General features: G+C 53.8%; 1 protein-coding gene across 3 annotated transcripts in view; it reads right to left on the bottom strand.

Annotated features, from left to right (window-relative positions):
- The window catches only part of AGAP3 (ArfGAP with GTPase domain, ankyrin repeat and PH domain 3), a 150962-nt gene that overhangs the window by 52105 nt on the left and 82855 nt on the right, over positions 1–16002 (bottom strand). For 2 of the 3 annotated variants that reach the window (XM_069778539.1, XM_069778538.1), the window contains exons 9-10: positions 12392–12484; positions 3063–3167 (exon numbers count right to left, since the gene is read on the bottom strand). In XM_069778539.1, the coding sequence (XP_069634640.1) occupies positions 3063–3167; positions 12392–12484 (198 nt within the window). Of the gene's footprint in view, positions 1–3062; positions 3168–12391; positions 12485–12867; positions 13921–16002 lie in introns of those variants that run through there. The other variant, XM_069778540.1, reaches the window with a different exon arrangement.

Below are 16002 nucleotides of genomic sequence, written 5' to 3'. Positions count from 1 at the left end.
GCCCCCAGGCACTCCTGCCTTCAGCAAGAGCTGCTGCCCACTCCTTCAACTCCAGGCATCCTGCGTGCAAAGTCTCTGAAACCACTGACTGTTCCAGAGAGGAGGCAGAGGTGGCACCTGAGAGCAGTAACACACAGCTCCCTAGGACCCAAGCATAGGTCCAGGCTGGTAGTCAAGGCAGATACGCTTCCATCAAGGAGTCACAGAACACTCGATTTCAGGGCTGGACCCAGCTCACCAGAGCACTCTCTGTCAACCTGTAACTACAAACCCACAGTTTAAGCCTGACTCCCAGTGAGGAAACTTCAAAGTGGGGCTGGAGGTGCCAAGATACAGACCCAGAAACAGGTCAAGTGATAAACACCCAAAAGCAGCTGAATAGCCCTGCTGGGAAGCTTTTGGTTGACAAAATCAGAAGTATGACCCAGCCAGAGACATGCAGTAATCATCCAGTGGGTCACAGGCAGATCTGGGGAAGATATGTCTACCGGAGGAAAAAGAAGAAAGGCAGGGCTGCTGATCCCTGAGGTACCTACACCCATCCCAAGAGGGACAGGGAGAGAACATAACAGAGATGCAAGAGAAGAGAAGTCTAGGCACAAATTGCCCTGAATCATGGCAGGGAAAAGCCACTGGGAACACAAGAGCAGCACAAAAATGCCCTGGGGCTTGAACATCCAGACATGGGCTGGGAAAGACCCTCTTCCCGCAGTGCTCAGCCATGCCCTCAGGGACCCCTCTGCTGCACCCTGAATTCTGCCATCCCTGACATGTGGCAGTACAGGCTCACCCTGAGCAAGGCAGGGGAGTATCTGGGACTTCACGTATCAAGGAAGGAACTTCAGGACACCAAGTGCCTCCTTGACTGAGGATCTGCATACTTGTTCTTGCCAGCAGCTTACCTCACCACGTGCCTGCTGGCCTGAGAGCTGCTGCCACAAATGGAAGTGACAAAGAAGCACGTGCCCTTTCTCAGGAACACAGGTTTCATTAGTGACCCAGACTGTTCAACCCTAACATGCTCTGCTTGTGTCATCCTGTGAAAGGACGTGGGAATTTGCTTCAAACCATGGGAGACAAACCTGGTGACAAACGCACCGCAGCACCTACCGATTCACTCTAGAAGATGGGGAGGAGAGGACATAATGGGACATCCTCTTCTGGACCATCTCTTCCTCCAGGCTTCCTTCCTGCATCTGTCCCCTCCAAGCAGGTCATAAACCAGATATCCAGAGGGAAGGCAAGGCAAGGCAGAGGGGCCTTTGCTAATCAGAACAGCACACTGCTCAGCAAAGCCTTTGTCAGCATTGCAGTAGAAAATGTAACACAATGGTAGTGTCATGGCTCTTTTTCCCAATTTTCAGGGAGGCAGTACCATGGAGGGAGCATGCAGACCCCCCCACATCCTTGCAGAAGCCAGAGCTGGGCAGCAAGCAGCTCTGTGTTCTGTGGCCCACACGTAATTAGTCCTTGCTCTAGGTAAACATTTAGGGCAATACAACACCTATCTTGGGTGCAAGGTTCAAAGCTTTCAGTGAAACCTAGGGGAGGAGAGGCCCATCTTGTACCTTTCTTAGCAACGGGCTGTGGATCACCAGTAGCACCAGGTGGAAGCAAAGCAGATTTTTGCTTGGGGCAACGTAGTAATGAAATGAAACGCCGAAGAAGTGCAGTAAGGAAAGCAAGTGACATCAATCTAGATCACCCCCTGAGGAAGAAATGGTGTAAAAAGAAGAGAAACCTAGTGTGTAGCAGCATCATCTGAGAGCGGTTAAACAACATCCCAGAAATTACTCTGCCTCTACAGCTGATTGTAATAATGGCCTATGATGTCTCCGACGGAAATGTGATAAACCCACACACGCGTGTGAGCACACACACAGAGCAGGCAGCAGCAGCAGCCATTCCCTCCCAGTTTGGTTCTATAAGGACCAAAAAATGGGGTTACAAAGTTAGGGAACTGCAGAACCACAGTGTGGTACAGGGATCAAAGACTAAAAGAAAAAAAATAACTGTTCTCAAAGCTCCCACAAATTAAGGAAAGGAAACGCAATGATTGGCTTTCCAGTGTAAGGATAGGAGTGTTAAAAGGCTCGATGGTTCAGGAGCTGGATGACTGAGCATTGCAAGCTCAAGTTAGAGTTAGAGACGCAGGGTTAGAAATGAGGAGAAAGACTCTGAGGCTTGGGGCGAGGAGATCAGGGACAAACGAGGGTCCAGGAGCATTCAGGAAGTGCAGGAGCTGCAACACCTTGCTCTTCTGCTGCAGCACCCCCTAAACCACCCTGCGCCCAAGCTCCACCCTGTGCCCCCCAGCCGCTGTCCGGCTGTCCCGCTGCAGCACGTCCTCGCTGCAGAGGGTGCTGTGGCCTCAGCGTCACAGGTGTGTCTGTCCGTGGCTCACTGTCTCAGCAGCAAACTGTGCTCAAGAGGGAATGGGGAAGAAGTCATTAGCCCCACAGTGGGGAGGCGACAGAGATGGATGGGGAGGCAGCTGTGCGCCTGAGACAAGCAGTGAAGGGGATCAGAGATGCATCGAGTGACAGCTCAGCTCGGCAGGCTCTGCACAGGCACCTCATCTCCATTACCCAATACCTAGCAGCCAGGAAAATTATTCCACACCCAAATGGCACCATCAGCTGTGGCTGCAAGGAGTTCTCCGCTTGCTTCTCACCCCAGATGCAGGGAGGCAGCAACCCCTGCTTTAAGGGACTGAGCAAGGGAAACAGCAAAAAGAAAGATGCATTTACTTAGCATAATTCTGTGTGGAGCATGTTCCTATCAGCTTTTCCCACCCAGCCTGGCACTGCAGAGACAGCCTTCGTGAGAGGGAAGAGGTTTCCTCCAGACCCTGGTGAAAAACAGCTCTGCTGAATAGGCCTGCCCTGTACAGGGCCCTGCTGCAGGAGGAGCCTGGGGCTTTCATTTGCTGCCAAACACTTCCCAAGCAACTCTCTATGACTGTGGCATCTGCAAGAGGACCTGCAGCAGGAGCCACAGCATGAAGGAGGACACTGCTCTGTCCCACCCCACTCCTCTACCCAACCCAGCACAGTACTTACATGCAGGCTGGGGTGGTAGGTGAGGACTCCGTTGTCACACAGCGTCACGTACTTCTTCTTCCACTCCTTGTTGAGAGACTTGCCACTGCGTTTGAGGAGAATGCCCTAAAAGAGAAGTGTCAAGAGTCTCAGACCTTGTTTGGCCCAGGCACCTACCACTCAGCTCCAGCACTGCCCCTTGTAGGAGACTGATCTTTGAAGAGACACGAAGATCAGGATGCAAGAAAACATCTTCTAGGTCAGCCTTCCCAAAAGCATTTTCCCTGGGACTGGTAGGAAAAGGGCTGCACCCCCTTCCTCAACACCCCCAGCATGTCTCCACAGACAGCACCCCCCTTCTCAGAGATGAGCATCTCCACATGCCAGTACTGATGCCCAGATCTTCTGAGGGACCTATCACATATTCTGCTGCCCCAAATCACTCTCTCTGGGCAACAATACTTTTGCTGAAGGACAGTGTCAACACAAGGCAGAGGCCAACCTCACCACCAACTGACATTGCTTGCTCTGTTACCACAGTGCTCCCAGACCTTCTTCCATCAGCAAAAGCACAGCCAGAGGGATGGTCAAGGCAAGGACAATTTGGGACAGGCAAGGGCCAATCAATGGAACAGCACTCCAAGATACAGGTCTCACGAGGGATGCATATTCTCTTGCCTGCTTGCAATTCTTTCTTAGACATGTCAAACAAATGGAGCTAGGAACACATTTCAGGAGGTAAAGCAAGTCCTGGGCAGTTGAGGAATTGGTTCACCCCCTTTCCCCATCAGGACTTTACAGGAGACCCATCCTGTCGTCTTAAGGCACAGAACACTCCTGGGGCCTGAAAACAATTGTGCTCTGCCATGGCTTAACCCCAGCCAGCAACTAAGCCCCACATAGCCACTCACTGACTCCCCCGCAGTGGGATGGGGGAGAGAATCAGAAGAGTAAAAGTGAGAAGACCCGTGGGTTGAGGTAAAGACAGTTTAATAGGTAAAGCAGAAGACATGTGCACAAGCAAAGCAAAACAAGGAATTAATTCACGACTTCCCATCGGCAGGTAGGTGTTCAGCCATCTCCAGGACAGCAGGGCTCCATCACCTGTAATGGTGACTTGGGAAGACAAACGCCATCACTCCCAACGTCCCCCCCCTTCCTTCTTCCCCCCCCCTTTATATGCTGAGCATGATGTCCTATGGTCTGGAATATCCCTTGGGTTAGTTGGGGTCAGCTGTCCTGGCTGCATCCCCTCCCAACTTCTTGTACCCCCCCACGCTCCTTGCTGGTGGGGTGGGATGAGAAGCAGAAAAGCCCTTGGGTCTGTGCAAGCACTGCTCAGCAATAACCAGAATATCCCTGTATTATCAACACTGTTTTCAGCACAAATCCAAAATACAGCCCCATACTAACTACTATGAGGACAATTAACTCTACCCCAGCCAAAACCAGCACAGCTTACATGCCCTGAAGCTCCCTCTTCCCACCAGCCCAACCCAGAACTAACTTCCATTGATCTGAACCAGTGCTCACAGCTTGGACCCTCTTAACCCTCTCCCCATCCAGTTCAGCCACCCCAGGAAATCTGCTTCTAGCAGCAATTCACCATGCACCAGGTAAGACCAGAGGTGGAGGGGGAGAAGGAAGATGGGGCAAGAAGCCAGGCACAAGGGCTCTGGAGCAGGGACTGGGGAGAGAACATCAAGTATTCTGCCAGCAGGGAGAAAAGGACGGCACAGGGGGACAAAAGTACGAATGAACAACAGAGTCTGGGAAAAAGCTGGATCCACCAACTGTCAGGCCGGGGCCCTCCGAAAGCACTGTCTGGACAGACATCCAGACTGGCTGTTCCTAACATGGCAAAAATCTGGGCCCCAGGCCAGCACCTCCTCAAAAACCTGGACAGAAAGTCTCTGTCCTGCCAGCCTCAGCATATTTGGGGCCCCCGTCCCACTGCCTAGAGACTGAGGCTGCTGTGCCTGCATGATGGAAAAACACAACAAAAAGTTGTAGGGTTTGGCACATGCTGGGCTAACAACGCTGCCAGACGTGACCATGAAATCGGCAATAAATGATGCAGAAAAGGCAGAAGTGCTCCATGACGGCTTATGTTCAGTACTTGGGAAACAAACAGTGTGAAGAGGAAACGCCTCCTACTCGTGCAAGGGAGAGAAAGTTAAAACAGAGCAGCAAAAGCTAAGCTGTGTTGGTGGCGGGATCTGATCCCTTGCCTTCAAGAGCTCCGAGAGAATTAGCTGAAGAGCTCACTCAGCAGCGGTTAAAAGGTGCTGATTTTAACATGTCTTGGAACATGGCAGCAGTCCGAAAGCTCATGCTTTGCCAAGATCTGCAAGGGGAAAAGCAATGACCCTTGTAATTATGGCCATGTAGCCTGACGCTTACACTGGGCAAAACTGTGGAAAAGCCACCGCAAGAAGTGATCAGCAAAGAATGAGAGGACAGCAGTGTAACTAATGCCAATCAATGCAGAAATAGGTCATCAAAGAAGTTTGATCCTACTTTTGGTAAGATGTCAATATCTGATGACAACGTAACTGTGTTGGCACAGCATTTTTAGTTTTCTGTCAGGATTTTAACTGAGCAGTACACACCATTAAAAACCAAATGTACAAAATCCATAAAGCCATTAATGTACGGAGTAAAAACTGGTCAAGTGAAAGGTCTCAAAACATAATCATAAATGAGACAAGTGTAATCATAAATGGCAAATCCATGTCCAACAGAAGTACTTGTATAGAGGTCCAGCCAATCTGCATTTGATTCACACTGTTTAATCAATGTCTTCCCCAAATGAGCTTGAAGAAAACACAAAAGCAGAAAACTTGAAGGTAACATAGAAACAGCACAGCATAAATCACTGCAGTGGCTGGTCGTTAACGCAAATTGCCTCATATCACTTGGCAAACTGGGCTCCTGAGAACAGCGTGGATTTTAGCACAGCTCATGCGAGGTCCTGCTCCTGGGGACAGACTACCAGACCACCCTGCAGGGTGGGCTCACTGGGCTGGAGAGCACCATTGCCGAGTGCTTCCTGAGCTCCTGGTGTTCAGTTAGGAAGATAACTCAACCTGGCAGTGGACTGTCAGGTCAGACAGGGCAGACAGTATTACCTCCAGGTGTGATATTATCATAGCAAAGCAGGGCTGAAGAGCATTCGGAGGTCACCTCGCCACATCCCTGCCCAGGGCAGGCTCAGGTGTACCCACATCACTCCAACCTCTTCATAAAAACCACCAGTGACGGAGACTGTGCTCCTTCCCACCAGAGATCGGATCCTGATGTTTCCTGCACCTCCATGACGAAAAGGCAGTGCAGCACTTGTTCTGTCGCAGTGACTGCTCAGAGTGGTCCTGGGTCCTCTGCAGCAGCCTTTAACGTTATCTGAGGACTGCAATTACACCTGATGCCCTATTCTTTCCTCTGGACTCACAGGCCCACATCTCGCTCCTGTGTTGCAGAATGCGCTTCTGAAAACATTAACCCGGAGAGTCTCTGGCTGTCCCAGAGCTCAAAGAGCAGTGTCCCGACTGGGACGCAGCAGCCCATTCAGTGCCTTACCGTGCCAGAGGCAAGACTGCTTCTTGGGTCTTGTAAGACATCCTCACACACAGCAGCAGTACCTGTGTTTTCTCAACACCAGGCTGCGGCTGGCTCTGCTCTGGTTCTGACCTACACGAAATCATCTTCTCTAGCACCACTGCTGGACCATGCATCTCCCACATCGTGTATGAAAATGATTATTCCACCTCACATATAAAGACAGTTTAATATTACACCAGCTAATCTAGATAAACGGTGGATTCTCTGTATTTGAGAATGTTTGTTTGGTATCTTTCAAATAAATCTGCCCCAGACCAGGCTGAAGTTACAAATTTGGCTCAAAGTCACTGGGTGAAATTCTCTGGCTTCTGGGCATAATGATCCCTTCTGGCCTTAAACCTGGCTCAGTTCTACAGTCTGACCTGCCAATACATACTGCCAAACAACTCCGGCTGCCTCTCCTCTCCTTGATGCATCTTCGACTTGATACACCTTGGTGCTACAAAATACCTACTTCAGCACTTTCAGGCTGCTGCATCTTCTATCAAGCCCCAAAAATGTGTTGTCTGCAGAGAAGAGTTCAGCTGCAGTTAGTTCAGCTACAAATCTGGAACTTTGCAAATTGAAACACAAGCAAAACCAGACCTGGAAACAGAGAATCGAGCACTGGCAGCCCATTTTTTCAAGCCAGAAGGCACAGGAGTCCAAAATTGGGAGCAACTACACAGTCTAAGTAAACATCTAATAAAATGGGGGGGAGGGGAAGGGGCCCTTAAGGCCAAACATTTGCAAGAAACAGCTGAATCGAGGGATAGAGCTCGGTTAGACTTGTTGTTCACTGCTGTATTGGAGATTAAGAGGCAAGGGACAGAAGCCAAGAGGATTCCAGGTTTTAACGGTGTTGCTGTGCTGACTGCATCAAGGTTACAACTCTGTAGCCCAACTTCTTATTTTCTGATGGTGGAATGTAAAGATTTGGACCACCAGCATCCAGAGAACCCCGGTTTTCCTGGAGGAAAGCCCCCACAGCAGCTCAGAGAGAAGTGAGAATGGCAAGGAGGACAAAGCCAGGTGAAATGCGGGAGAACACACCAGAGGCAGGCGCATCCCCACAGCTGAACTCATCCCCTCCACGCACGTCTTCGGTGTGCTCCTGTGCACGCACCCCAATGCGATTCCTGGCCGGGCTCCTCAGGTCTGCTGAGACCCCCACACTGGCACACATTGGTTCCGCACCTCAAGCTCCCTCTGCTTCTCATGGAAAGATTTACAAGAAATAACTCTTCCACAAGTTTCTTCACAAGTTTGGAAGTCATGCACAAAGGGAAGAAGCTGCCAGAGACGACAGGCAAGAGAGCCCAACCCTCTTCCTCTCCCCACTTTTCCTTTCTTTCCCGGCATTTTGTCGGCCAGCACGAGTGTCTCTGTGTTGTGTTTGGATTGTGGTGGTGCACAGTAAAAGCAGCAGCAGCAATATGCAGCGTAATGAAGCAGGGAGCAGCGATGGCCCCCAAAGGACTCGTTTACTCCACAAATCTCCCTTCCACTCACTTTTTGCTAAGAATTTTAACACCAAACTTAATTGTAAAGTCGCGTATTGATTGGAAAATGCAAATGGCAATTTAAATGTAATCTAAGCTCCCAGCATGATCCCAGCTCCCAAGGAGGAGGAGTCACCCGCCTTGGGCCCTACTGGAGTGCATGGCCCAAACTGAGCCGGGCCAGGGACCTGGGGACCCCTGGGCTGCCTGTGCATTCAGTTCAGCCTTCCCAGAAAGAATCTGGTACATGTGCAATTAGGAGTTCATTCCTAGTAACGAACAGCTGGGGAAGCTTAGTCTCCTGGCCTAATTAACCCACTTTTTGGAGACAAGCGTCCAGCTACGAAGAAGCTCTTCCGACCTTGCAAGACCAGCTGAACCTACGTATCATGGAAAGGACATTGCAGCAAAGGGATCCTGAGTCCACAGTGCAGAGCAGCCCCAGCAGAGGCACTGGCTCTGCAGCCTGGAGGGAGAGGAGGTGCTGTCCTAGGCATAGAGGGGCCCCAACATCCATGGTCTCACCTGTCCCATTGGGGATTTCCATCTCTTCTAGGTGTGCGTGGGATGTAAGGGAGACAGAGCAGGTCACCCAGAGGCGTTGTTCTCAGCTGTGCTGGAGAAGGTAGTGACAAGTGACAGCCAGCCACCACACCTCCATGGCAGCATATCTCCCTTCTCAGCCAAGCAAAGTGTCCACCCAACATTTCTCCTTTCTGCAACACACAACCAGTCTCCCACTTCGTGGTCAGCCTTCCCAGACATCAGACTTGGCTCTGTGCAGAAACCCAAATCACCGAGAGTCAAACAAAGCTGCCAGCAATCCCTAGTGCTAGTCCTCTTCCCACAGAGTCCAAGGAAGAGATCATGCACCGGTCACAGTGATCACAGCCACAGGTCTCGCTGAAGGAATCTGCAGGGCAACTGCCCCTACTGCTGCTCCACATCACCTGCCGACTTCAACTACTTTTAGGTCATTTAAGCATGCACCAGTCTCGTTCTTCCAAGCAGAGGAATCAAACCGCTCCCAAGGTTATCGACCCGTGGCTGCAGCACCCCAAACACAGCATTTGTTGCCGTCGGCCCAGCAGTTGCACATGCTGAGGGAAGCAAAGCAGTCTGAAACTGGCCAAGCACCCAGGCAGAAGATCCTGCATGTTTGCCACTCTACAACCTTCAAAATGACCGACCTCACTGCTCTTTTTATGGTTGGGCAGGACCACCAGACCACGTAAGAGTAAAACTAGCTAAAAGCCCTGCTCTTTTGCTACCCTTCAAAGAGATGGCAAGCAACGAGATCTCCATGATCTTCCAGAAAGGGCAGCTCCATATCAGAGAGCAGAGCAATCATCACCTATCCCGAATCTTTGTGATATGGAGCTACAGCTCCTGAGAGTCTTTGCTCCTTTTCACATTGGTGGTGCCACGTCATCACTCCTCCTGGAGGGATGACCTGGCGAAAGGCCACAGCAGGGATGGTGCAGAACTGCAGCACTCCTCTGATGTTACTCTGGATCTACCGCACTGCATGTTTACATCAACCCCATCCCCCATAACCTGCTTGTGGATATTGGCTTGTTTTCTCCTTTAGGAACAAAGCTCTGTGTCTTCCTAAGATGCTGTAGCACAACTGTTTAATTCAAGCAGTGGGAGGGCAGCAATTTCAGAGTGCCACAGTATCTCAAGAGACAGGTCACAGTAGTGCTCTGTGGCCTGAGCATTGCCCCAGGGCCAGCAGCTCCAGTATGGTGTAACACAGTCAGTCAGAGCCCAGGAGGGAGAGCCATTCGCATAAACTGGCGCCTACCTTTCTGACAAGACACTGCTTCCCCCAGTGTCAGTACATGTTCCTGTAAAAAGGCTGCCAGGATCTCCTCTGTGAAATCACCTCCTGCAGTTTTGGCTACAGGAGGTGCCAGTCCTGAGCCCGGGCACAGACCCAGATCTCACAAGGTAACGTTTTGCTCCAGGCTCTCCTGGCGAGCTGCTGCCGTGCAAACTGGTCCCTTCACTTAAGTCCTGAACCAGGCAAGTAGTTTGGCACCTATTTGTTCTTGCAAAGCACAGGAACGATGTTCAAGCTTTGTTTTGCAGACCTAGGCCTTTGTCTGCCTCAGTTCTCCACCTGTTCAACTCAGTAACAGCACTGCTCTGCCTACAGCAAGGAACGACTTAATAATTGCACTAAAACACTGCCATTTCCAGCAGACTGGACAAGTCCAGGCCCAGTTAGCAACACAGAGAGACACAGGAGCAGGTAAAGAAAGCATCTTGCTGTGCTGAGTGAAGGGAAATCCTGGAAAAAGCAACCCAAAGTTCCAGAAACCAAAGGCCATGGAAATGCTCCCACAACCAGACCTCCTGCAGTCAGCAGCACAGTTTTGGGGAGCCAAGTCAGGTCTAGCTCAAGGCTCCATTTGCTCTGCTCTCAGCCTCCCCTTCCTCACCATGGAACAACCGCCCACTGCTTCCCCTGCCTGCCATGCTGGGCTGACTCAAAAGCAGATCGCACAGGCGCTGCCACCGCAAACCAACTACCCACCATGCTGACGGGCAGCCAAAAGGCAGCACACATGGCACAGAGCCAGGGCTTGGACTGTGCACCTCACAGCCCTCTAGGTCAGTGCTCAGTGGTCCTGGATTGGGCATGCCCGTTGTCTCCAGCACACAGCCCCTACCAGAGGGTGTGCAGAGGCAGCCAGCTCTGCCTGGAAATGAGAGGAGCAGTGTGGACAGAGGGGCAAGCACCCCAGCAGCAGAAGCGGTGGAAGAAAGAGTTAAAGGAGGCTTGATCCCTTCTCCAACCCCGAGATTAAAAAAAAGGACCTATGCCACAGAGAGAAGGGGCATGACCTGGCATGCAGCTGATATGCCCCTTCCTGCTGGGGCTGTGCAAGCCTTTAGCACTCTGGAAGCAGAGCCCCCATGTGTGAGACCCCACAGCCCCTGCCCTGGCACCCAGCATTGCTTCCCCTGCCAGTGCTCCTCTCCAGCCCCAGAGCCAACCTTCAGCACGCTGCCCTCCCAAATGCAGCCCTCCTTCCAGCACTGCTCCACTGCACTCCCCTGTCAGCGGCACTGACAGCAGCCCTTCGCAAACCTTTCACAGTATTACTACGTGAACTGGAAAGGACGGGAAGCTTTGGGAGCTCCAGCAGCAAGCAGCATTTCTCTCTTTTGACCCACCATCCCATTCCTCAGTCAGCCTGGGCTCACCGAGTCCTTCCTGGGGATCTCTTTCCCCAGTGAATACTCAGCACGAAACGGTACCAGGAAGACAGTACCTGGTCAGGACGCAGATTCTGCCCTTCCGCCCCACTGCCCAATGCTCCTGCGATGCAGAGACGTAACCGGCCTTATGTGCACAGCAGCTCAGCCCTAGCAGTGTGTAGGCAGATGGGGCAGAGAGAGGCCAGCTGAGGAAGAAAAATGGATTCACAACAGGGGGTACAGGGTGCAAGGCAGAAGCACAGCCAGGTGCTGCAAAGCAGTGAACGGATGAGTCTTGCCAGTAGTGCAAGGGAATCCTGCTGGAAACACCATCCACCCAATCCATACCACTTGGCTCATTCAGACATTGCCCGTCACTGCTTTTCCAGCTGATGGACAGGGGGACAGGCAATGGTCAGGGTTGGTTCCAGGCAGCTCGAGCTTCCCTGGAAGCCAGGAGGCAGGAGTAGAACACACCGCTGCCAGAGCAAGCAGCTGCCATCCTCGGATTCACGGCGGCTCATGGCGCAGGCACTGTGCTTGCTGCTTTTTGCCGTTGCGCTGATGAGGAGAGCCTCCCTGTCCTGCTGGAGGACAGCTGGGCTGGTGTGGTGCAGCAGCAGGAGCAGAGCAGGAGCAGAGAGGAAAGGGATAGGACAAGAGAGGGGAGAGCAGAGGAAGAGGAAGAGGAGCACTGCAGCGGGGGGCTGCAGCTGGGGGCCCGGGGAGCGGGCGTGTGGCACGGTTGCCCTCTGCTGGAACGGCTCCGCCAGCTGGCCGGAGCAGCCCCCGCTCCACACCCAGCACCCACACATGGTGCAGGGTCCACACCAGCACCCCCAGCACAGTGCTCCTCAGGTCCAGGCAGGTGTGCAGCCCCCCAAGGCACCGGGTCGGGTGGGCCGAGGGGCGCCCAGCTCCTCCGTGCTCCCCCGTGCCTCGTGCCCAGCGAAGGCACCCCAGTCCACACCATAAAGCCTCGCGGCACCTCCCCAGGGAGTCTGCTCTTGCATGGGGGTGAAGGGAGGAGGATCGAACCTGCTTCATGGGAATGGCCCGCCCGCTGCCGATACTGTCCGCTTTACACTCTGGCACCTTCTTCTCCCGCTCCGGATCCGCGCCCTTTCGAGACTGGAAGAGAAGAAACACAGGTCCATTAGAGACAGGAGCACGGGAGACAGAAACGCATGGCCCCACCATCCCCAGCGGGCTGCCAGAGCAGACCAGACCACTCTCCCCCAGGCCAGGTCTCCCAGCGCATGGAGCAGCCAGCATCTCGCCCGTCCCCTCTAGGGACACTCCAGCCCCAGCCTCCCCACCACCTGCCCCTGGCAAGCTGTCCTCTCCCCCCACAACTGCAAGCAGAGCTGTCCTCCTAGCAGAACGGGGCTACCTCTGACCCCCCCCTCCCGCGGGGGCACACAGGACATGGCGACAGACAGAAATGGCATGGGATGCAGGTGGAGCATGGATGGAAGCAGGAGAGGCTAAGGCAGTGAAGGAACTCACACCTGTACTAATCCAACAGATTTATTCTGTTAACACACTTGCACCATACAAAGTAGCACAGGTCACCGGGCAGAGATACCAGCCCCTTACAAAAGAGCATGGACAATAAATATCTATCACACGTCTAGAGAGTTGAGAGCAAAACCTGCCAGCCCCCGAGGGCGGCTGCAGTGAGAGCAAACTCCAATAAATACAATATGAAATATACAGTCTGTTGAGCAGAACTCATTCAAAGTGCTTAGGACAGAGGAAAATATCAAGTCATACACGGCATGGAGCACAATCAATACATTCAGAATCACAACAATGGCAGAAGGGCAGCGGCAGCGTCTCTCTGGAGTGTCCTACACACCCCCTCAGTCCGGGAGCGCCCCATGTGCTTTGGATCAGAAAGGGACACGAGCCCCATGCGCCTGGGACACCGATTCACTTGCTTTTGGGCCCAGAACAAAACAAAGAGATTGAAAGAGAAGAAAACTAAAGAGACATAGATGGCTGCTCTGCTGCGAGGAGGAAGAGGAGGAGGAGCAGGAGTCCATGCAGGCTGCAGGAGGTGCAGTAGGGAGGAAGGAGCTGAGTGCTAGCAGCAGGCGCTAACAGCAGCTCCCGCAGGCAGCAGCAAAGCGTCTTTTGGCCCATCCAGCTCCACTCGCTGCTGTCGCCCGGTCCCGGCGGGTCTGCAGGTCTTCCCATCCCATGAGGGTCGTCCGCCTGGCATCCCCGAGCATGGAAAGTGCCTAGACAGCATCCAGCAGGCCCAGAAATGTCCCAGCTTAAAGTGCAGGCGCAGGCCGTCTCAGCGCTTCCTAGACTTTACATTGGGGGGATTTAAAAGGCTCCTGCGTGTCTCCGAGGGGGGGACCCATGCTGGCTGGAGGGCGGGCGAGCCTCTAATCTTAGATCAATCCCAGTGCCCATCCCTTATCCGGCCCTGGAGAGGCAATGAAAAGTGAGAGAATTTGTACAGAGGTGCCGTGTGTAACCACCTGGATCTTCTAATTTGGAAGGAGTTGGAAAGGCCTTTTTGTTGATGAAAAGTTGGAAACAGTGGCACATATCTGCAAATATCGAAAGAATAAAGAGTTTGGCAAGTTATACTCAGAACACGGACACGAGTCTGTCAGCGATGGGCGCCAGCGGACAGGCAGACAGACAGGCCACGGAGCGGGGCGCCGGCGGCAGCAGCAGTCGGGGTTTGGGCTCCAGCTAGCGGGGACGGGGTGGGCGCCTCTCGGGCAGAGTCTGTCTCCACCTGGTGGTCTCCGGCACGCAGACCCCCGCCTCTGGGGCGGTGGGGCGCGATCCGGCGTGGGGAGCAGGAGGGGAGCGAGAGCAGGAGAGGAGGAGGAGGAGGAGGAGGAGGAGGACTGGACGCAAAGGAGCCAGGCACAGGTCGGGGCTGGGGCTGCAGCTGCTCCTGGCGCTGAGCGGAGCACGGCCCTGCCCAGCACCGGACCTCAGAGAGGCCCGTGCCCACCTGGGGGACCCCCTGAGGACGGGGGCTGCTGGCTACAGCTACGCTGCCTGCCTGGGAAAAGCTAGCGGCAGAAAAACAGCCTTCCCTTCCCTTCCTTTCCCTTCCCTACTCTTCCTGGCCCTGTCGCGCTGAGGGAGGAGGTGTCGGGAGCTGCTGCTGCTGCCACGACCAAATGGGGTGAAGACTTCAACGTGAGCCATGTATGTGCACAGGCACAAGAGCAAGCAAGTGAGCGTGAGCCCCAGCACCACGGCGAGTGAGCGCGAGCCCAGATGAGCACGGGTGAGCCCCACAGCGAGAGTAAGCAAGCTTGAGCCCAGAATGCGTGAGCAAGTGAGAGTCCTAGACGGATGATGACGTCCACAGCAAATAAGCGTAAGCCCCACAGCAAGCCGCCCTCCTCCTCCCCCCATAAGCGAGTGCCCACACCAAGTGAGCTGAGCATGGGGCTCCGGGAGGAGTGAGAAGCATGAACATGAGCTGACGGCGAGTCCAGAACCCGTCAGTGCACAGGCGAGCAGAAGGATGGGTGGCAGTGCATGAGGGCCCACGTGCACTGGTGCACAGCAGCAAGCATGAGCGAGAGAAACGGCAGGCAGGGAGGAGAAGCATCCATCAGCACTGAAGTACAACAGTAAGCATGACCATCGACAACAGGAGACCTACAGGGCATCCTCGGGGAGGCGTGAGCACACAGAGGAGGGGAGGGCTAGTAAGGAGACAACCATGTGTCAGGAGCAGTGGATCTGCTCCAAGGGGCTGTGTGTGCTGGGAGGAGGAGGTTGGTGGAGGACAGCCTACCTGCCAGGCAGCACAGGGAGCGGGGGTGAGCACGTGCGCTGCGGGGGGGCTGGGAACACGTGCACACGGAGAACCGGAGAACCGGGAGGCATATGAGATGCAGACGGTGGGGAGTGCATGGAGCATTCAGGACATCAGAGCAGATGCTTCCAGGATGTCAGAAGCTGGGGGAGATGGGTACGGTCCCAGCACAAGGAGTCAGGGGAATCTGGGGTGCCAACAGTGCAGTGGGAGGGATGGGGCACGGGACATTGTGAATTCATGTGGTCTGGGTCCAGAGCAATGGCGGCTGTTCACACAGGGTAACATGGTGCAACACGTACAAGGACTTTGTGGTGGCCAGTTCCACAGACAGCAGACATGGGTGTACTGAGCAATGGTGGCTGGAAAGCACATTTAGATGAGGAGGAGAGAGGCCTGAGCCCAGCACATTTACAGGGGCACCAGGGGGAGAAGAGCACATTTACATGGGGAACACAGGCTATCTACGCTAGACACGGGGACTAGGAGTATGTGTACACTAACAGCAAGGGGAAACTCACGGGCTGTGCTAACAGCGAGGGTAAGTGTGTGGGCAGGACTGTGTGCACGCTGCGTGGACAGGTGTGTGCATGGTGTGAGAGCATGCTGAGAGGCAGGCTGCAATTCAACCAGCAGAGATAATAGCTGCAAACGTACCCTGTATCACCTGGGGCCCATGGCTTTGCTGGCTCCCTAATGCCTCCCCTCCCTCCATGCCCCACAGCAGTTCCCAGGCGCACTGCTCAAGTCACACAGATGTGGGGTTTGGGTACTGGAGCGAGTGGGGCCCAGTGCCACGTGCTGAGCTCTGCACAGCACCACCTGGTACAGCACAGCTGGC

Source organism: Haliaeetus albicilla, chromosome 2 (assembly GCF_947461875.1).
Source record: "Haliaeetus albicilla chromosome 2, bHalAlb1.1, whole genome shotgun sequence".
NCBI lineage: Eukaryota > Metazoa > Chordata > Aves > Accipitriformes > Accipitridae > Haliaeetus > Haliaeetus albicilla.
The sequence above is the reverse complement of the archived record's forward strand: the minus strand, read 5'-3'. Positions and strand labels throughout refer to the sequence as shown.